Source organism: Bos javanicus, chromosome 9 (assembly GCF_032452875.1).
Source record: "Bos javanicus breed banteng chromosome 9, ARS-OSU_banteng_1.0, whole genome shotgun sequence".
In the NCBI taxonomy this organism is placed as follows: domain Eukaryota; kingdom Metazoa; phylum Chordata; class Mammalia; order Artiodactyla; family Bovidae; genus Bos; species Bos javanicus.
Window position 1 is genome coordinate 86,946,317 of NC_083876.1, and position 23,382 is coordinate 86,969,698.

Genomic DNA, 23,382 nt, shown 5'->3' on the forward strand with positions numbered 1-23,382 from the left:
TGTAAGAGGGTTCCCTTTTCTCCACACCCTCTCCAGCATTTATTGCTTGTAGACTTTTGGATAGCAGCCCTTCTGACTGGTGTGAAATGGTACCTCATTGTGGTTTTGATTTGCATTTCTCTGATAATGAGTGATGTTGAGCATTTTTTCATGTGTTTGTTAGCCATCTGTATGTCTTCTTTGGAGAAATGTCTGTTTAATTCTTTGGCCCATTTTTTGATTGGGTCATTTATTTTTCTGGAATTGAGCTGCAGTAGTTGCTTGTATATTTTTGAGATTAATTCTTTGTCAGTTGCTTCATTTGCTATTATTTTCTCTCATTCTGAAGGCTGTCTTTTCACCTTGCTTATAGTTTCCTTTGTTGTGCAGAAGCTTTTAAGTTTAATTAGGTCCCATTTGTTTACTTTTGCTTTTATTTCCAATATTCTGGGAGGTGGGTCAGAGAATCCTGCTGTGATTTATGTTGGAGAGTGTTTTGCCTATGTCTTCCTCTAGGAGTTCTATAGTTTCTGGGCTTACGTTTAGATTTTTAATCCATTTTGAGTTTATTTTTGTGTATGGTGTTAGAAAGTGTTCTAGTTTCATTTTTTTACAAGTCGTTGACCGGTTTTCCCAGCACTTGTTAAAGAGATTGTCTTTTCTCCATTGTATATTCTTGCCTCCTTTGTCGAAGATAAGGTAACCATAGGTGCGTGGATTTATCTCTGGGCTTTCTATTTTGTTCCATTGATCTATATTTCTGTCTTTGTGCCAGTACCATACTGTCCTGATGACTGTGGCTTTGTAGTAGAGCCTGAAGTCAGGCAGGTTGATTCCTCCAGTTCCATTCTTCTTTCTCAAGATTGCTTTGGATATTTGAGGTTTTTTGTATTTCCATACAAATTGTGAAATTATTTGTTCTAGTTCTCTGAAAAATACTATTGGTAGTTTGATAGGGACTGCATTGAATCTATAGATTGCTTTGGGTAGTATACTCATTTTCACTATATTGATTCTTCCGATCCACGAACATGGTATATTTCTCCATCTATTTGTGTCCTCTTTGATTTCTTTCACCAGTGTTTTATAGTTTTCTATTATAGGTCTTTTGTTTATTTAGGTAGATATACTCCTAAGTATTTTATTCTTTTCGTTGCAATGGTGAATGGAATTGTTTCCTTAATTTCTCTTTCTATTTTCTCATTGTTAGTGTATAGAAATGCAAGGGATTTCTGTGTTTTGATTTTATATCCTGCAACTTTGCCGACATTTAAAGCCTTCTGCATTCTTATTCCAAGAATCATTTCTTAGAAAGACCTGACCCACAGCTCATGCACAAAGCAGCTGCCTGTTGTGATCTAAAAAGGTCAGATACTCCTTACACACACACACACACAGTCCTTTAAAACCTCTAAAAGCTCTCCCCGACCCCTATCCTCACCCCACTACCGACACAAAAATGGAAATGCCAGGACCTATGAAAGAAGAGTGACAGGAAGTCAGGTTTAAATGCAAGAGGACCTGGAAGCCCAGTGATGCCAGAAGCCTATTGTTCTGTAAATTTAGTGTTCCCGACCAGGAAAGAGACTTCAAAGCTCCCGCTGCTATTGGAGTAGAGCTTTCACAACTCAGCTTACTCAGTTTATTTTTCATGAGGTAATACCTATTTTTTCCCCAGGGAGATTATTTTTAAACCTTTTCTAACAAGTATTTTTTCTTAAAGAAAAAAAAGCAGTTAAATATTGAAGGCTTTGAGCTACTGTGTAAAAAAAATTCATGCCTAAAGACTAGTCTACCTCAAGGCTCCAGGTTAACTTTGAAACAAAACAGGTATGAATTACTCATCTATTATGCTCTCATGCATCTTCCTTTTTAAGTGGAACAGTAAATCCTAGAATTTGCTGTGGTTTGGGGGGTAGGTTGCGTTTTTTTTTTACTGACTGACATCACCCTTCATTCTTGAAACAAGATACAAAGAAATCCTTAAAACCACCACAGACTACTCATACATGTGCACCAACTTATCCCCAGATGTTTCTTCGGAAATTTGCAGCCTTGATAATCTTCTGTGTCTCAAAAATGCCCCGTGGGCTGCTGTAACTTTTTTTGTCCTTCATTAAAATTTTAAGGTGAATAAAATAGCTGAGAGGCAGTAATGTAGGTGAAATTTTGCTGAGGTCCATATCTGTTCTGGTGCCCTGACACATGGTGGGTTTTTTTTGCTTCTCTGTCTCCCCTTCTGTCTTTGCTATCACCCCCTGCTGCTGCTGCTAAGTCGCTTCAGTCGTGTCCAACTCTGTGTGGCCCCCCTGTCCCTGGGATTCTCCAGGCAAGGAAACCACTATTCTCTGGTTTTTCAGTGTCAAAACCCACACTTTTGGGTGGCTTCCTTGATGATCCAGTGGTTAAGAATCTGCCTACCAGTGCAAGGGTGCTTAGTCACTCAGTCGTATCCAACTCTTTGCAACCCCATGGACTGTAGACTGCCAGGCTCCTCAGTACATGGGATTCTCCAAGCAAGAATACTGGAGTGGATTGCCATTCCCTTCTCCAGGGCCAATACAAGGGACATGAGTTCAATTCCTGGTCTGGAGAGATCCTGTGTGTCTCAGAGCAACTTGGCCCGTGTGCCACAACTACTAAGCTCATGTCTAGAGCCTGCAGGGTGCAACTCCTGAGAACACATATCAACGACTGAAGCCCGCACATGCTAGAGCCCATGCTCAGCAACAAGAGAAGCCACCGCAATAAGAAGCCCAAGCACCACAAGGAAGAGTAGCCCATAAATAAAATAAATGTCTTAAAAAAAAAAAGAAAGAAACTGCACTTTTAAAAAAGTCCTGTTTAGGAAAAAAAAAAAAAAAAGAGAGAGAGAGAGAGAGGAAAAAGCACTGTCCAGAAACCAGTGGAAAAATGATGGTCCTCAAATGAATCAGTGGAACTCTGTTTCCTTGGGTGATTACAAAAGGGGACTGTGTGGGACTTATAAAAGTGCCATTGTTGCTTCTAAACTTACCAAATCTGTTAATTAATTCCAAAAGAAACATATTATTCTTGGATCTCCAGAGGGGTGTGTGTGGGTGTGAAGCGGAGAGTGTCTGGAAACCAGTGCAAAACTGGTGATCCCCAGGAAATGAATCAGTGGAACTATAACTTTCCTTGGGTCAATACAAAAGGGGCCTGAATGGGACTTACTTACAAAAGTGTCACTGTTTCTTTCAAACTCACTGTTGGTTAAGGTTACTAAATTTAAGTAATTCTGAAATAAACACATTATCCTGTATCTCCAAAAGGGGGGAAAAAAAACCATACTGTTTTGACTGATCTGGGGTGGCCTCTGCCTGCAATCAAGGGCTTTGGTTCTAGAGACTGAGGTTGGGGCACAGCAGTGAGAGCTGAATCCTAGACACTAGACCAGAGGTCAGGGACAAGGCCCTGGCCCTTTGGCTTGACAGAAAAGAATTCCCACAAAGACAGAAAGTAGTGAAACAAGTGTTTATTAGGAGGAAAAAGAATACAGTACATGTGGATGGACACATGGCAGTCAGAGAGAGAGTCACGACCTAGTGGCAGTCTGAATCACTTTTATGGGATATTTTTTCATTTGGGTGTCCTTTGGCTGATCATTTTGATTTGCCTGGTTGAGAATCCATATTAGGAATATTTCAGGATCCTCCCATGCATGCACGCACATCTCTCAGGCAAGATGGATTCCACCGAAGAGGTCTATGGGTAGATTTGACATCACTCCCCTTTTGACCTCCAAGGAGCTTTCTAGTTGGGAGGGTCTCCTTGATTTCAAGAATGAGAAATATGTAATATATGGTCTCTAATCTTTTATCTGGGCAGGGGCCCAGCCTCCTCTCTCGATGGTCCCTCTATATTTTGGAGTTTCTGTCCACAGGGAACAAACTCCAATGCTCACCCTGGGTGTGTGTGTAGGGGGGTGGGGGTGGGGGACATGAGGTGGGGCGTCCATCTATCTCATACCTCAAGACCAGAGTTTGGAGGATTTCCTCCACAGGCACTGGAGGTATGAGGTTTTGTTCCCTGTTAAAGGCCTTCTGGGCACTGTTGAACACAGGGAGTAAGTATTTGGGGTTCCTTGGGAGAATCTCTAAGAGAACATTACCCAGGCATGAACATAATCTGTCTGGGTACAAGACAGGATTACCAGAGACCATGTGGATACCATCGAAGAAAAGATGATCTCAGAATAAATAGAATAACACGCTTTTTGACTGTTTACTCTGTGCTGCTCACTGTTCCCGGGGTCTTATTTGCATTTGCATTTCATCCTTTCATCACAGTAATAATGTTAGGAGAACCACTGACTGAAACCGCCCACTCACTCTGGCCATGTTCGACAATAATCACTTGCATGAGTTGCCCTACAGTAGTAAGGAACGTGGAACCTATTGAACTACCTCCAACTGAAAGAATTCAGCGAAGGTCAGAAGGAGAGAGTAGATGCCAGTCCATATGTCCTACCGTGTGTGTGTGTGTGTGTGTATGCTGTCACTTCAGTTGTCTCCAACTCTGTGTGACCCCACGGACGGCAGCCTGCCATACTCCTCTGTCCATGGGATTCTCCAGGCAACAATACTAGGGGGGTTGCAGTGTCTCTTTATGTCTCCTGCATTGGCAGGCAGGTTCTTTACCACTATGTCCTACCAACCTCCCAGAATCCTTCTCGCTGGAATCCATCTTGGCTGAGAAATCCCTGTGCTACCAGGAAGGACCCTGAGTCAGAATGATTGGCCAGAGACAACCTGGAAACTAATCCCATCACCGTAAAGGCCAAGACTGTGAGCCAAGTGGCAGAGCAGTTCTCATGGGTCCCCTTATCCTGCTGTTCTCCACCCAGGTGCCCCTTTCTAGTGAGTTCTCTTACTCTGTCAGCACCTGTGTCTCCTTGGAACATTTGTGCCCAAGTGTTAGACAAGAGCCCAGTCTTGGGCCATGGAAGGGTGTCCCTATTCATGCAACGATAATACCTTGAAAGAGGGCTTTTGTTATCCCATCTGGCACAGGGAAGTGGTGAATCGAGGATTCAAAAACCAAAGCCAAGCAGAGGCTGTGTTAGAATTTCTCTTTCATTCACTGTTAAACTGACTCACTGAGGGAGGAAAGAAATATTTGAAATGTGATAGGAAGCTTTCTCAGTTATTTATTAATATCATTTCTCTTTTTAAAATTTAGAAACAGTTTACTCCCCTTCGCTCCTCTACCCCTACCCCATGGTCTAGAATATCTAGGATAACTTTTATTAAAGGGATTTACAGTTTGTTTCATGAAGACTAGATATTGTCCAGTAGCCAAGAAAAAACAATAGGTGATATGTGTCTAGGATCTACTTTGATGAGATACAAAGTAATTGTTAGATAGCTCTTAGCGGCCCTTCCTAACATCAGTGTGAGGCCAGAGTGTGGAACAATGCTGATCTTGCTAGGAAGGATGATAAAAATTTGAGGGTTAAAAGGGAAGTTTTTTGAAAGGTTAGCAAAATAGTCAATCATTTTTTTTTTAAAGGAGCCAATCAATTAGCGAGTGTTAGCATCCTAGAGAGCACAAAGTATAGTTCTAGGCTTCAGGAGATAAAGGGAAAAATTTTTAAGAAAGGAAGAAAGAAAGATAAGAAGGAAGAGGAAGGACAGAAGGAAGAAGAAATGGAAGAAGGAAGAGAGGAGGGAGGGGAGGGAAAGAGGAAGGGGGAGAAATCCTGGTAGCATACAAATGACTGAAATCCCTATCCACTCTTCACTCTGTCCCTCATTGAAAATAATTCTAAAGAAATCTTTCATAATCCTTATAAATTCTGCTGTGATAGTATAGATTTAATATATTTTCTTGACCTGTTATCAACAAACATAATTGAAAAACAGAAGACAGATATAGTTATTAATAGCCTTTACTCTTCAAAGATCACATGGGTTCTCTGGAACTTTGTGTATTGGTTAAACAACCCAGGCTGCCTTGAAAACCCTGCTAACTAAATGTTTAGAAAGTCTTTTAATATGTTTTTAAATATTCTCCTTAACATATATGATTCTTTCCTTTTATGGTCATTTTCAGTATTGACCCAGATTATTTCCCAGGCAATCTTACTGAGGAGGGGTAAATCACAAAACATCTACGTAAGACAGAAGACAATTTGAAATTTGACATTTATTTTGTGTTCTCTTTCCCCTAGGACAAAAAGTCAATATTCTTCTTTCTATTATGTTCCTTTACCAGAAAACATTTTCTCTAAGCCTCAGTTTTAAAATCCTATTTTAATCCATTTAAGGGGATCTAAAAATGAGATTAATTAGGAGACTAATCATTCAGTCTCATGAAACTTGAGTTTTATTAAGAGGGACCCATGTATCTGTTTGCTCAAGACAGTCTCAGTTTATCTCTGTGGTCCTGGTGTAATTATTATTTCCACTTCCCAAACATGTTTCAAAGTAGATAATACACCTATATGTTTGTAAAAATTAATTATTTATAGCAGACACACCAGTGTGCAATTGGTTTTAAGTTAATAATGAAGTTATTAGTGTAAACAACATCCATCCTTTAGTAGGCTTCCATTACCTGTGGCTCCACCTCCAATGCAGGAGACACGGGTGGGGAAGATTCCCTGGAGAAGAGAATGGCAACCCACTCCAGTATTTTTCCTGAAGAATCCCCATGGACAGAGGAGCCTGGCAGGCTACAGTCCGTGGAGTCACAAAGAGTCAGACATGACTAAGCAACTAACACTTTCACGCATGGTATTTTAAGACAGTTTAGCTCAATTTTCCACATCTGATGAGTGGAAATCAATCTACAGATTTATGAATTTCAAATCTCCCTGAACATTGTCATATTCTGTATCATATTTTACATTCTGACTTCAGATTTAACGTATTACATTAAATAATCATGAAACTCAGCAACATATAATGGACTATCTGAAAAAAGTGTCTTCTTACATTTAAGAATGTGTTACAGAATAATATTCAGTTAAACGGATGTAGAATAACCTGTTAGAAAGCAGAAAATATGTAACTTTAAAGTCGGAAACCTCTTGGAATTCCCTAGTGGTCTGGCGGCTAGGGCTTGGCACGTTCACTGCTGTGGCCTGGGTCTAATCCCTGGTCAGGGAACTAAGATCCTGAAAGCCGCATGGGTCAGCCAAAGCACAAAACAAAACAAACAGATCCTCTTGGTCATGGCCAGTCATCTCTCTTACTCATTTTCTTCATAAATGAGGAAACCATATGAGCTTTTCCATAAGAATATGAGCTTTTCCTTATACTTAGTCCATTTAAAGTGCTGAGAACAATACTGGACACACACCAGATGCTAAAATAAGGTTAGCTATTAATTTTATCATAATTAAGGTGGCAGCATAATTCTTCTTAAGATGGAGAACCTCATTTATTTTTGTTTTTTGGAGACCTAAATGGGTGATTTGGATGTGAAAGGATAGGTCCTAGAAACTGGTCTTAAAGTATTGCGAAACAAAGCGAGGGTTGACTATTGTACTATGGAAGATGAGAAAAGGGGTGAGAATTCTGCAGATAGTGAAGAGAGGGGAGGGCTCAAGAAGGGGTTGGGATAGGCACTCAGTGGAAAGCCTGACCAATGAGAGTTGAGTTACCTTTGAGGGCATTCATGAATGTCTCACGAATATATATTTATATATATTATAGTATATATAAATATATATAATTATATATATTTTATATAATTATATATATAATTATATATAATATACATTATAGTATATATAATTATATACTATATATATATACTATATATACTATATATATATAATATATATATAGTATATATATATATAATTATTTACAACTATATTTATATATTAATATAATATATAAAATACATAATATAATTATATAATATATACAATATATATTTATATGTATAATATTTTATATATAAATTATTTATAAATAATTATAAATAACCACTATAAGACAGTTGCAATTTGAGAGCAAATAGCTTCTCTATTGCAGGCTTTGTTGCTAGATGGTGGCTTTATAGTCTTAAGTCTATGTGCTATCACTGTTATAACTTGGCTAGGGAATTGGTCCACAATTTCCTCTTTTTTCTTTCCTTAGTTCTTCTGACCAGAGATGGAATCCCCACCTCCTGCAGTGGAAGTGCAGAGTCTTAACCACTGGACTGCCAGGGAAGCCCCACACATTTTCCTCTTTAGTCAGCCTTAAATGCCTAATTTTGTTACTTCTTTATAAACACCTTCAGTAAATTTAATACTGAATCATAAGCATTATTTTTATTTGGCATTCATACACACAATTCATAATCTACAGAATAAAGCTTTTCATAACAACTGTGAAAATCTAGGTGATCATAGAGACAGATTTGCAATCGCTTGACCAAATATATCCATGAGTGCCAGTTAATAGTCAGCATCCACCTGAAGGGAACTCTCATAGAGGTCTGATCAGTGGCTTGTTCATGCACCTTTTCTGATCAATCTTGAAAGTAAAAGTGAAAGTGTTAGTCGCTCAGTTGTGTACGATTCTGCGACCCCATAGTCTGTCCATGGAATTCTCCAGGCAAGAATGTGGGAGTGAGTTGTCCTTCCTTCCTCCAGGGGATCTTCCTGACCCAGGGACTGAACGTGGGTCTCCTGCACTGCTGCTGCTGGTGCTGGTTTCTTTACTGTCTGAGCTACCGGAGAAGCCCTCTTTAAGGCTTAAGATTTATCAATCTTAATTTTCAGAAATTCAGTAAAAATATATTAATTTTGCAGCTGACACAATGCACAGAGGAATAATAAACACTGGGTTGGCAAAATGTTCATTTGAGTTTTTCATCAGGTTTAGTATCTTACAGAAAAACCCAAACAAAATTTTTTTTTTAAACTTTAAATTTTGTATTGGGATATATAGCCAGTTAACAATGTGACAGTTTCAGGTGAACAGTGAAGGGACTCAGCCAAGCCCAATATAATGGATGATACTCAAAGTTCAAAAATTATTTCTGTTGTAGCTGAAAACTACACTTAAGTATAAAAAGGATAAACATATGGCCTTGCAGTCAGGTTCAATAAATCAATTACACAAACACAGAATGGGGGAGACCTCAAGATGGCTATTTGTGTGGAAAGATGAAGTAGGCTTTAGATGTTCCTTCTAATGGAAAGCTCAACATTAACCTACCCTGGAGGAGGAAATGGCAACCCACTCTAGCACTTGCTTGGAAAATCCCATGGACAGAGGAGCCTGGTGGGTTACAGTCTGTGGTATCACAAAGGGATGGATGGACATGACTCAGCATGCATATTTGTAGTTTCTGATGGAAAGCTCAACAGGAACCTATAGTGAGAAGCAGATACTAAAATAGTTTATGTAAATGAATCTTCATTAATAGAAGTGAGACAATGTCTGGATCACAGGAGGTAATAGTCTGTCAAGAAGAACCACAGTTTAAGTATGGGTTTCAATTAGGGGGTTCAGATTTTAAGAGGGGCATGAATGAACCTGAGAAAATCTAAAAAAGGCTGGATGGTAGACAGTCTAAGAGCCAATTCATATGAGGAACATTGCAAGAACTGAGAGTGTTGAGTTCTGAGAAGACCATTTTCAGTGGTGACGTTCATTAAAAAAACAAAAACAAAAAAAAATGAACTTTAATTGCTGCTGCATAGACTAAAAAGATGTGTTCAGTGCTTTTCCAAAAGGAAGACCCAACATAGTTGCATAGAAGTAACAGGGAGGCACATGTATTGGCCCAGTAATGAGAGCTGATTAAAGATGTCATAGGACATGACGCGAACTAGTGAGCTTTCATCTCTGGAAATACCAGGCAGGCTGGATGACCACTAGAAGGGAGGTGAAAGCAGGGCCTCTTGTATGGATAGGAGACTGGGTAAGATGCTGGTCGAAGGTCTGGTCCAATTCTAAGACTGTATAGTCTTTGGATAAATCAATGTGCTTAAATCAGTCTTAAGGGACTAGCTGATTACTGTTCTTATTTTCATCCCAAGAGAAGAGAAATCAGTATTTCCTCACAGTGGGAAGAGCCTGTGAAGATGTAGGAAGGAGAAGACAGCCACCTGCAAGCCAAGGAGAGAGGCCTTAGAAGATAGCAGACCTGCTGACACCCTGACCTTGGACTTTCAGCCTCTAGGACTGTGAGAAATACATTGTTTAAGGCATCCAGTCTGTGGTATTCTGCTATGGTAGCCCTGGCAAACCAACACAGATTTTTCTCCACCTTCTCTGATTGGAGTGATTGGATGAAGTTTATCTGCCTAAGCCAGGAAATACTCTTATCTACAAAGAGGCCCAGCAGGGTTAATACAAAGCCACTTTCCTAACAACTGAAGACTCTGTTTATACAGCAATTCAACGTTTGGGTATTTATCTGAAGGAAACAGAAACACTAACTTGAAAAGACAAATAGGACTTCCCTTGTGGTCCAGTGGTTAAGAATCTGCCTGCCATGCAGGGGACACGGGTTCAATCCTTGGTCCAGGAAGACTCCATGTGCCATGCGGCCACAAACTGAGCCCATACTGCAACTACTGAAGCCAGGTACTCTAGAGCCTGTGCTCCACAACAAGAGAAGCCCCTGCAATGAGCACCCTTGCACTGAAACTAGAGAGTAGCCCCTGCTTGCCACAACTAAAGAAAGCCCGTGCACAGCAAGGAAGACCCAGAGCAGCCAAAAATAAAATAAATAAAATTTAAAAAGGATATATGCACCCCATGTTCACTGCTGTGTTATTACAATAGCCAAGATATGGAAACAGCCTAAACGTCCATCAACTGATAAGAGCATAATGAAAATTTGGTGTACAAAAAGAAGGAAATCTTGCCATTAGCAACAACATGGAGGGTCCTTGAGGTCATTATGGTCAGTGAAATAAACCAGACAGAAAAATTAAATACTGTATGATCTCACACTTACATGGAATCTAAAACAAACAAACAAAAAACCCCAAACCAAGCTCAGAGATATAGCGAACAGACTGGTGGTTGCCAGAGGCAGGGGGCAGGACTGGGTGAAAGGAGTCAAAAGGTACAAATTTCCAGTTATAAAATAAATAAGCCATGGGATGTAATGTACAGCATGGTGATTTCAGTCAATAACACTGTCTCTTATTTGAAAGTTGCTAACAAAGGTCCATCTAGTCAAGGCTATGGTTTTTCCAGTGGTCATGTATGGATGTGAGAGTTGGACTGTGAAGAAAGCTGAGCTCTGAAGAATTGATGCTTTTGAACTGTGGTGTTGGAGAAGACTCTTGAGAGTCCCTTGGACTGCAAGGAGATCCAACCAGTCCAATCTGAAGGAGATCAGTCCTGGGTGTTCTTTGGAAGGAATGATGCTAAAGCTGAAACTCTGGTACTTTGGCTACCTCATGTGAAGAGTTGACTCATTGGAAAAGACTCTGATGCTGGGAGGGATTGGGGGCAGGAGGAGAAGGGGACGACAGAGGATGAGATGGCTGGATGGCATCACCTACTCAATGGACATGAGTTTGAGTGAACTCTGGGAGATGGTGATGGACAGGGAGGCCTGGCGTGCTGCAATTCATGGGGTCGCAAAGAGTTGGACACGACTGAGCAGCTGAACTAAACTAAACTTAACTGAAGAGAGTAAATCATAACAGTTGTTACCACAAGAAAAAAAAATTGTAACTTTGTGTGGTGACAGATGTTAACTAGACTTACTATGATGATCATTTCACAATATATACGTATATCAAGTCATGATGTCCTACATCTGAAACTGATATAATGTTGCATGTCAGTTACATCTTAATTGAGTGTAGGTAGGCACTGGACAAGAGGCTCATTCCCATCAGCTGCAATTCCAGCCCAGGTAAGCCTTATGAAAATCAGTGAGGAGCACTTGATAGGAGGGCTTAATGTCAAACTCCCGTCACTTAATTAACTCAACTAACTCAGGTAGGCCTAATGCTAAGTGAGAAGCTTGCTTTCTGGATCATGTGAACAGTAAGTTCATTTTGTTGTTATTTTCCTCTCTATGCTCTTTTGTATTCTTCATATTTTCTACTTGGGCTGTGAACTGAAACAAAGAAGAAAGGAAAATATATAATGCTTTTAACATTTCTTAAATGTTCTTAAAACATTTTTTAATCCGAGTCAATAAAACAAAGCATGAGTCTTTCTCCTTGAAGGTTTTATGTGCTCTGGAGAAGTTGACAAAAAAGCAAGAATGAAGGTAAGCTTTAAAACACATGGCCAGGGTCTTCCCTGGTGGTCCAGAGCTGAGGACTCCATGCACTCACTGCCAAGGGCCTGGGTTCTATCCCTGGTTGGGAAGCTGAGATCCCACAAGCTGAACCGTGTGGCCAAAAAAATAAAATAAGAACAAAACACATGGTCAGGATCACTGTTTACTCAGAAGAAAAGTAAATTCATATAACAAGACACCTTTTCAACAATCATTTTTATGCTTTCTCCACACTGCTGCCAATTTATAGACATTCGAGGACTGTAAGTAGAAAGATCACTTTGCTGAAACATTAGTTTTCTTTATTACAACATGAATTACCTTCATGTCCACTGTCGGGTCACCTTGCAGCAGTGTCCACTCATACTGGACAATGGCGTGGTCATCTGTGCTTTCTCGGCCATCCAGAATCACGCCATCTGTGGGCAGATGCAAAACCACATCCTGCCCAGCCTTGCTGAGTGGAGGCTCATCCTTTTCTGTGAAAGAAAAGAAATAATTCATAGGAGAAATGATTCCCTATTTTTTCTCATTTATTATGAGAGGTATTTTTGCCAAGAGGATGTATAGCAACTGAAAGTTATTTTCTTATTTTCATTGCAATAAATTAAATCTGGAAAGTTAAGGCAAGTTCTTGGATTCACATAAAATTCACATAGAAATTCTTGGAATCCAATTTTCATCTAGGAAAACAGAAGAGATTCACAGCTTCTTACTAGTTTTTCTAAGGGAAGCTGATACAGAATTTGAGATACCCTAAAATATTAATAGCAAACAAGTGTGTATTGATATTTAGCTTTTCTCCTTCATAGTAATTCTCACTGTGTCCACTAAATATTAAACATGATGGACAGCCACTCCAGGGATGGTTGATAGAAGCCATCAGATACAGAAAACATTCTTAAGAGCAGAATTGTGGATATTTTATGTGATTTAAGCATCCTATTAGTAAACTTATGCAAATGCACATATATTTTGATGAAGCTTAGTAATTTCTATTTTGATGTGGACCATTGTTAAAGTCTTCATTGAATTTATTATAGTATTTCTTTTGTTTCATGTTTTGGTTTTTTAGCCATGAGGCATGTGGGACTTAGCTCCCCGAGCAAGGATCAAACCTGCACACACCCCCGCCCCCCCCCACCCCCGCATTGGAAGGTGAAGTCCTAACCACTTGGCCACCAGGGAAGTCCCCAAAACGTAGTAATTTAGCTGGGAAGAAATAACTCTGCAGGCTTTTGTAATACATCCTTCTTGGCATCCACTATTCCACTATCTCCTTCCTCCTCTAGCACCAAAACTTGATCTGAATTTTGGGCTGGACTTCCTTAACTTATTTTGAATGATGTTGTTAAGACAGTGCTCTCCTTCTGCGCAGCTGAAGTTGCCCCTCAAGCAAACTTCTAAGGGCCAATCCAGATACCCACTGCCTTGAAGAGGAAAAGTTGAAGTTTTACATACCCTCCTTCTCCTGCCTCTGTAACTCAGCTTGCCCCTTGCAAAGTCTAGATCAGATAGGTCACACAGTCTCAGAAAGTGGGGACTTGCAATACTAGGAATTGGAACTTATCTCGCTCACCCTTGTTCTGCTCTTTGCAATCACTCAGCCCCTGCAAACCTGCTTAACCATGCCTGTTCAGGTCAGGCATCCCCCTCCTCATCGTGACCACTGTTCCCCCACATGAGAAACCCCTTAGTTTAAACCAGCCTATTAACAGCTAGTGTTGCCCACTACAGTCTGTCTATAAAAACTCTGTAATCCCTTTGTTCGGGGCTCAGAGCTTAGAGTGTTAACTCCTCTGGGCCCGCTGGCGTAATAAACCTGAGTTCTCCAACTCTCCAAGTGTGGTGCTTGGTTTCTCGAGTACTGGTTTCTGCAACAGCCTGACATTTGAAGCTAGCAGTAATCCTATTATTTTCTCAGACTGCAAGGAGATCAAACCAGTAAACGCGAAAGGAAATCAACCTTGAATGTTCATTGGAAGGACTGATGCAGAAGCTGAAGCTCCAATACTTTGGCCACCTGATGCAAAGAGCTGACTCATTGAAAAAGACCCTGATGCTAGGAAAGGTTGAGGGCAGGAGGAGAAGGGGACAGCAGAGGATGAGATGGTTAGATAGTAACACTGACTCAATGGACATTAGTTTGAGCAAACTCCAGGAAATGGTGGAAGACATCCCACCATTGCACGCATGGATGGCATGCAGCAATCCATGGGATCACAAAAAGCTGAACATGACTCAGAGACTAACACAAGGAATCAGCACATTTGCTGTTGCCAAAGGGTACATATTCCTATTGAGAAAATGAGTCCCATTTTTACAGTCATTTAAAACAATGAGTAATCAAATTATGCAACATAAGCAACCCCTGTCTTAGAAGACAATTGGTCTGTTTTTTACCCCTTAAGCAAAGAGCCAGTGCCTGATGACTTTATTCTGCTTCTCTCAGGGAAGCAGAGAGATGACAACTGCTTTACTAATAGGCCCTCTTTTAGTTTTATAGAGAACTTTTCCTTTGCTTCTGAAAGGTTCATCACTTTCCACGCAATGGTTTACATTACAATTCTGGAATCTTTTGTGCCTTGCTGGAGAGCTTGTGGGATCTTGGTTCCCCAACCGGGATTGAACACTTGCCCATTGCGAAAGTGGAAGAAGAGCAGAATTCTAACCCCCGGACTGCCAGGGAAGTCCTAGGCCCTGAAAGATTTACCCAAAAATATTTAAGATGGAAAAATCAGATAAGCTTGGAAATACTGCACATGTTATAAAACTAGTCCTGGCCCTCCTGGAAGAAAAAAAAAGTCACTGTAGTCATTTACTTTTCTTTAGGGAAGCTTAAAGATATGGTTTATGAACACAGTGAAATCTTCATATTCTCTAAATTGGTCGTTGTATCAGAAATAATAGAATTGTATTCCCTCCTCAGTTTAAGTCCAGGCAAATTACACTGTATAATGTATTTAAAAATAAGTCAGAGCTGGGACTTCCCTGGTGGTCCCGTGGTTAAAAAATCTGCTTGCCATGGAAGGGGACATGGGTTCGATCCCTAGTCTGGAAACTAAGATCCCACAAGCAGTGGGGCAACTAAGCTCATACACCGCAACTACTGAGCCCTAGAGCCAGAGAGCCTGAGCTCTGCAACAAGAGAAGCCACTGTAATGGGAGGCCCGTGCACTGAAACTAGAGAAAGCCCGCATGCAGCAATGAAGAACTAATACGACCATAAATAAACATGTAAGTAAATAAAATCTTAAAAATAAAGCAACCCAAAGCGATTTGGCTTAGGCGACTTAAGCCAGAAACAGGTCTTAAAAAATAAACAAATGACAACAAAGAGAGGAAAGGAGTGTGCCGTCACTCAAAAAAATTTGACTCGATGAACAACAAGCTTAAATGTCACTTTGAGTTTTTGTTATAAAAATGTAATAAGCCAATGTGAAGTACTCTGGAAACACTGATTTCTTTTGAAGATTAAGCATATTTGGTATGATCCACAGAGATGAAATAAAACTCATATCCATCTTGATGGAGCATATCAAGGGGGCACTTTATGCAGAGAGGTATATTAACTACTCTGATTTTCTATATGTTGCTCTGAGCAATGCCTTACTGACAAGAAAGAGGAATCTGGGTCTTATTGCGTGGGCACCAATAGCCAAGGCTGAGGATGTGGAAGTGGGGCCAGCCAGACTAAGAGAAGAGCCCTAGATATTAAAGGTCAAAATCCATCTTGATTTTTCTGTTTGTTTGCTTTTGTGAACTTTTTTCTTTTCTTAATTGCACATGTCAGGAAAAAGTTATTTACAACCCCAATATGATTGTTTTCATTTTTGATGTCTATTGTTCGTCTTTCCCCATCTGAGCTGCTGATAATAGCAATTAATGTTGGTGATGGCAGTGTTTAGCTGGTCAGTCGCGTCCAACTCTTTACCACCCCATGGACCATAGCCCGCCAGGCTCCTCTGTCCACGGGATTTCCCAAGCAGGAATACTGGAGTGGGCAGCCATTCCATTCTCCAGAGTATCTTCCCCACCTAGGGATCGAACCCGGGTCTTGTGCATTGCAGGCAGATTCTTTACCACTGAACCACCAGGGAAACCCAATAATAAGTAACAGATGACACCACCCTTATGGCAGAAACTGAAGAGGAACTAAAAAGCCTCTTGATGAAAGTGAAAGAAGAAAGTGAAAAAAGTTGTCTTAAAGCTCAACATTCAGAAAACGAAGATCATGGCATCTGGTCCCATCACTTCATGGCAAATAGATGGGGAAACAGTGGAAACAGTGTCAGACTTTATTTTTGGGGGCTCCAAAATCATTGCAGATGGTGATTGCAGCCATGAAATTAAAAGATGCTTACTCCTTGGAAGAAAAGTTATGACCAACCTAGATAGCATATTGAAAAGCAGAGACATTACTTTGCCAACAAAGGTCCGTCTAGTCAAGGCTATGGTTTTTCCAGTGGTCATGTATGGATGTGAGAGTTGGACTGTGAAGAAAGCTGAGCACCGAAGAATTGATGCTTTTGAACTGTGGTGTTGGAGAAGACTCTTGAGAGTCCCTTGGACTGCAAGGAGATCCAACCAGTCCATTCTGAAGGAGATCAGCCCTGGGATTTCTTTGGAAGGAATGATGCTGAAGGTGAAACATCAGTACTTTGGCCACCTCATGTGAAGAGTTGACTCATTGGAAAAGACTCTGATGCTGGGAGGGATTGGGGGCAAGAGGAGAAGGGGACGACAGAGGGTGAGATGGCTGGATGGCATCACTGACTCGATGGACGTGAGTCTGAGTGAACTCCGGGAGTTTGTGATGGACAGGGAGGCCTGGCGTGCTGTGATTCATGGGTTCGCAAAGAGCCAGACACGACTGAGCGACTGAACTGAACTGAACTATTTACTGGGTGATTTCTTTGTACCAGGCATCACATGAAGCATTTTTGAGCCATAAATTCACCCAGTTTTCACAAGTCTTTGAGGAAACTAGGTCAGATTGGCTAAGTTAGTTGCCTAAGACCACACAAGTGATGAATTTGTCACTTGAGATGTCAGCTCAGATCTGTCTAACTGAAAGGCTCTACTTAACCCAGTATATTTTGGGAGCACTCACATGTATTCTAGTTACAGTAAATATAAAGTTACATCCTGAATTTAACCCAACTTATTGATGTATTCTTACTTATTGATATTTATTCATATATCCTACCATTGCTTGTGTCACTGTATAAGCTTCACAGTTGTCACTTTAAGTCCCTAGCCTCTACTACTGGACATTACTTTGTTACCAATTTTCTTCACCATCATACATAATGCCACAATAATTTTTTTGCTCATACTTTTCTTTAGCATGGATCATTTTCCTTAAAACATATCTCAGGAGAATGAATATTTTAACATTCTCTGATGTCTTTCTTGATTGATTTCCAAAAGAGACATTTCAGTGTACACTTCCAGTGACCATGTATAAGTTCTCCACATGCACATCAATGTAACTTCAGTAAACTTATTATTGCCAGTGTAACAACAGTGCATGTGTGTGTGCTAAGTCACTTTAGTTGTGTCCGACTCTTTGTGACCCTATGGACTTATAGTCTGCCAGGCTCCTCTGTCCATGGGATTCTCCAGGCAAGAATACTGGAGTGGGTTGCCATGCCCTCCTCCAGGGGATCTTCCTGACCCAGGGACTGAAAGAGTCTCTAAGGTCTCCTGCATTGGCAGGCGGGTTCTTTACCACTGGTGCCACTTGGGAACAGTAACCTGGTATTAAATGAGTTTTTCTGATTATTTCTAAGGCTGAACATTTTTCCATGTTTATCAATTAAATATCCTCTTCTGGAAGCTGTATTCATATGCTTTACCTACTTCTTTTTGTTTTTCTTACTAATTCACAGAACCAGGTCTCCTGCATTGCAGAAGGATTCTTTATCAGCTGAGCTACCAGAGAAGCTCCTGATTCACATAAGCTTGCTATTAATATAATAAATACACTGGTCTCATACCTTCCCAGACTTCTATTTGCAATTTCTTTTGTTTCTTGACATAATGAAGTTTTTAAAAACATGTGTATACTACATCCTTTCTCTTTATGATCTCTTTAATTGATTAGAAAGTTATCTTCCCCCCAGATGTATAATAGTGAAATTTATTTTCTTCAAATCTTCTATGTATGGAGTAACCTACGGCCTAATTTTTAAACAAATTATTTATTTAATTCTTTAACCCATTTGGAATTTCTGTGTGATCAGAGTTGCAGGTCTCAATGTATTCCCACTGGTTATCTCAATAGTATTACATAATTATTTGCAACTCCTTTGTGATATTTATTTATAACACAAAAGGGAGAGGTTGAAAATGTGAGAAACATGCAATAGGTCAGGCACTCACGGAGGGATGAGCTTTGAACATTCCCAGGTCAGTTCTTTCCTTTGCTCTTGGAGTAGATGAGAGAAAGGCCGGGGGTGGCTATGCATGGGTTTACAGAGGGGATGGCAGAGCTCTGTCCAACACTGACTTTCCCTAATACAGATGCAAGCCTGACTTCTCAGATTACCCAGCGTTTGCCCAGAGATCCTGGTTTTCAGGCCGAATATCCAGTGGAAAGAGCATAAGGGTGCTGGCCCGTGAGCTCTTGGAGACTGTATTCTCTGGGTCCCCTGAGGTCCTAACCGCTCCACTGCCTCCTTCCTGCTGCTCCTCACTTTCATCAGAAAACATCGACCCCCAGGTCCTCCAGTCAGCCACACAATACAGCCAAGGTCCCATAGTGACATCAGGTACGTGGGAACCGCCTTTCTAATTCACAAAGCATGTCCACCCTTGATCCTCATGACAGCCCAGCTGGGAGGCAAGGCCAGCACTCAAGTCCTAGGAGGATGAGCAGGGAACCTCACGGAGAAGAGCCGGCTCTCAAATTCAGGACTCAGGACCGCAAGCCCCCTGCCCTGCCCTTTGCACACGACTGCAGGAAGACTGCGTCAATTCAGCACACCTCTCTCTCCAGCATTCTCCACTCCTTCCCACCTTCTCCCATCATCCCAGGTAGCTGCTTAGTCAGTCTCACCCTGGAAACTCAACTGAGGGCATCTCTGCTTCCAGGTGTCCTGATGCTGTTGGAGAAAGCATTCAAGTTGCCCCAGAATACAGCTCCACAACTCACAGAGCACAGCTCACGACTCATATAACTCAGCTCACAGCTCACATAACACAGCTCACAGCTCCACAGAACACAGGTCATAACTCACACAACACAGTTCACAACTCACACAGCACAGCTCACAACTTACAATGCATAGCTCCACAAAGCAGGTTCTATGATACCTTTAGACAGGTTACTTTCTCTCACCAAGGCTTCGAGTACCCTGGAGATTATGAGAGAACCTAGATTTGGAAAGGACAGATTTGTGAGGACAGAGTGAGTTCATGTGTCTAAGGAGCTTATAGCAGTGCCACTTATCAAACTCAATAAATGTCCACAAAGAACAGGGCTGATGGGGTCTGCTATAACAAAAAACAGGGCTGATGGGGTCCGCTAAAAATGTGAACTGTGCAATTCCACCTGGCCCCCTGCCCTTTTTTCATAATCCTTGTATTCACCCTCAAATGGACCCTAAAACATTTTCTGTAAATTTCTAAACCATTTTCATGCTCCTTTAGCCTTAAACTACATGTGCTCACAGCTTCAGAAAAACAAAAAACATTCAAGAAGGAACCACTTAGTCTCAGAAGCACAGGGAACTTCAGGAGGTTAAGGATCTAGGCAGGAAAAACACGAGACCTTTGCCCTCTCTGCAGACAGAATGAGGAGACCTTTGCCCTCTCTGCAGACAGAATGAGGAGACCTTTGCCCTCTCTGCAGACAGAATGAGGAGACCTTTGCCCTCTCTGCAGACAGAATGAGGGCATTTGGGCCAAGCGGCACCCTTCCATGTTTCCATATTCCTGGGATCCAAAGAACTTGTGAGCAGAGCAGCTCTTTTCCTGAATAAGGACCAAGCCCAGTGGTCCTCTGGGTGTACCCTTGAGCATCTCCAAAGTGAATTACTAGACAAACTTCCCCCCGCCCCCGCCCAGAGAAAGGAAGGTCAAAAAGGAAGTAGAAGAAAAAAGGATTCAGAAACTTCTACAATAAACTAAAGTCCCCCAACCCCCCATGGCAGATATATTCTTTCCTTGTTTCCACTTTCCTGTTTCCACTGGCTTATAAGAAAGCTCCATTTGGCAATGCTGGTTTTCTCCAATTGTGCAGTGAGAAGGGAAAGGGATTTTGTTTCATTGGTGCTGGGATTTATTTTTGAATCCCTGCTTGGGCAGAGGAAAGCCGTGTGTGAAACAGCCATGGGTGGGCTCGGGGATGTAGGTGAAAGTGCCTCCCGCCTCCACTTCAGGGAGAAAACTTTGGGGTCCTTTGCAGTGTGTGCCTTAAGGCCTAGAAATCTCAGGTGACCTTGGATGTTTATTCCACTGGAGGTGGGAAGGGAGGTGGGCCATTGTGGACACAGATTTCCAGACCATTCTCTTTGGACCTAAAGATCATGGAGACTCAAGATTTCCAAAGTGGCTGAGGCTATGCCCCTCTAGTCTTGTTATGATTTCACTTTTGCGTCATCATAAAGCAAACAGCAACAGAGTGCAATCAATCACACTCAGCTGAACACAAGCAGGCCCAATCAAGGTTTTATTTCCTGATACCTTATCTCCACCTGCCACTTTTTTTTTTTTTTTTGCCTCCTGTTTAGGTCTTAATTCTCATTCTGATCATCCCCAGAATAAAAACCATCAAGCAAAAAGCATCTTTTTTAGCTCCTCTTCAAAAGAGAGGTGCTTTAAATTTTATTTTCAATTAATTGAGTTCCTTTTCTCCCCACTCCTTAAAAAACTATTTCATAGGAAATAGTTAGACCCACTTCAAAATAACCTGACCTATTCCCTTCCGAATTTTGTCTGATGAAAGCAACTTTAGGTGGAATCATGAATCCTGAGAGCCAAGCTAAGAAATAAGGGTGATTGCTATGAGCAATCTGGCATCTAATTAGATTTTGTTCTTGTAATTACTTGACACAGACCATACCTTATAAGAACCTCTGAGACTAAAATAGACTTTCCCCCCTGAAATTTTCTCTTCCATTAAATCAAATTTCTGTGAATCTTTTCAGATCAGTATTCCTCCCTAAGTTAAGAAAAATTCCAGAAGCAGTCCACCGTGCCCGCTTCCACCCAATCTACTAGGGGTTTCTCAAAAAACATCCCTAGGACTGAGACATCAAAGCCGGATGTTTCATTTCTGACTTGACTGAGGAGGGCCCAGTGGTCCTGCCTAGGCAGGTCTCCCAGACGCAGCCACCAACAGGTACAAGGGCAGCGACAGCAGGGCCCAAGCGACCAGGCCCGGGCCTCGGGTGGCGTGCTTACCCAGGCGAGGCGAGGCCCGGGTGAGGGCCGGGGCGCCGGCTTCCAGGCCTTCCTGCTCGCCCTCTGGGGAGCGGCTGAGGCTGTAGCTGCTGTAACCTCGGTGCAGCGCGAACTTGCAGACGCTGCGTCCTCGCCAGGTGCAGTTGAAGAGGTAGCAGCCGAGCGCGGTGGCCGGGGGCGCGGGCCGCCGGGGCAGCTCCACCACGGCCACGGAGCAGTGCGGCTCGAGGCAGCAAGCCTGCAGGCACTGCCGCCAGTCCCGCACGGCCGCCGGCGCGCTCAAGAAGCTGGCGCCGGCCGCGATCGAGTCCTTGGTGCGGATGATGGCGTCGGGCCTGGCCCTGTAGCCGCCGCCCCCGGGGCCCGGGCAGCCTTCCTGAGGGTCGCCGCCCGCGCGCAGCTCGAGCTCCAGCTCCTCCTGCGGCCTTTCCTGCTGTAGCTGTCGGCGGAACTCCTCCAGCAGCTGTTCCACCCCCGAGAGCTGCGCATGCAGCTCGGACAGCGGCGCGGAGGGCGAGCCGGCCGCGCGGCCACCGGGCAGCCACAAGCACAGCAGCAACAATCCAGGCAGTGCCCGGCGCGGCGGCGGGCGCCTGCGCCCCAAGCCCGCGCTCTCCCGGGCGGCAGAGGCCATGACGGGCGGCGGCGGAGGAAGTGAGGCGACGCCGGGCGTCAGAGTGCTAGGGAGAGGGAATACGGGTGAGCGCCGGCCCCGGGGTTCTCCGGCGCGGCCGCGGCGGGCGCTAGGCACCGGAGACCTCAAAGCGCGGCCTCCCCGGGGCCCCGCTGCGCCCCCGAGGCCGCAGGCGCGCAGTCGCCGGCGGGAATCGTAGCGGCTGGAGGCATAGCCGGCCCGCCGCCCTGGCACCGCTCCTCGTCCCTTCCCAGAAGTCCGGGCGCGACAGCGACTCTCTGCCAGGAGCCGGGAAGCAGATCGTCAAGAAGGAGGCCGCGTCTACCGGATCAGCACCCGGAGGTGAACAGCGGCCGCGGGAAGTGGGGCGTGTCAAGCCTCGCCCAGCCCCGCCCCTCCGGGCCCGCCCCCCGCAAGTTCGGCCCCGTCCATATTCCGCACCCCCACCCTTTTTTTTTTGTGGGCGGGGAAGGTAGCCGTCAGATATGCAGATAACACCACCCTTATGGAAGAAAGTGAAGAACTAAAGAGCCTCTTGATGAAAGTGAAAGAAGAGAGTGAAAAAGTTGGTTTAAAGTTCAACATTCAGAAAACTAAGATCATGGCATCTGGCCCCATCACTTCATGGCAAATAGATGGGGAAACAGTGGCTGACTTGATTTTTCTGGGCTCAAAAATCACTGCAGATGGTGATTGCAGCCATGAAATTAAAAGACGTTTACTCCTTGGAAGGACAGTTATGACCAACCTAGACAGCATATTAAAAAGCAAAGACATTACTTTGCCAACAAAGGTCCGTCTAGTCAAGGCTATGGTTTTTCCTGTGGTCATGTATGGATGTGAAAGTTGGACTGTGAAGAAAGCTGAGCGCTGAAGAATTGATGCTTTTGAACTGTGGTGTTGGAGAAGACTCTTGAGAGTCCCTTGGACTGCAAGGAGATCCAACCAGTCCATCCTGAAGGAGATCAGTCCTGGGTGTTCATTGGATGGACTGATGTTGAAGCTGAAACTCCAATCCTTTGGCCACCTGATATGAAGAGCTGACTCATTTGAAAAGACCCTGATGCTGGGAAAGATTGAGGGCAGGAGGAGAAGGGGATGACAGAGGATGAGATGGTTGGGTGGCATCACTG

General features: G+C 42.8%; 1 protein-coding gene across 2 annotated transcripts in view; it reads right to left on the bottom strand.

Moving 5' to 3' along the window:
* Positions 1 to 22,686, bottom strand: part of LRP11 (LDL receptor related protein 11) — a 55,570-nt gene extending 32,884 nt beyond the window's left edge. The window contains exons 1-2 of one of the 2 annotated variants that reach the window (XM_061428265.1): positions 21,616 to 22,639; positions 12,526 to 12,683 (exon numbers count right to left, since the gene is read on the bottom strand). In XM_061428265.1, the coding sequence (XP_061284249.1) occupies positions 12,526 to 12,683; positions 21,616 to 22,249 (792 nt within the window). In that variant the 5' untranslated portion in view covers positions 22,250 to 22,639. Of the gene's footprint in view, positions 1 to 12,525; positions 12,684 to 21,615 lie in introns of both variants that reach the window. The other variant, XM_061428266.1, reaches the window with a different exon arrangement.
* Positions 22,687 to 23,382: the final 696 nt, after the last annotated feature.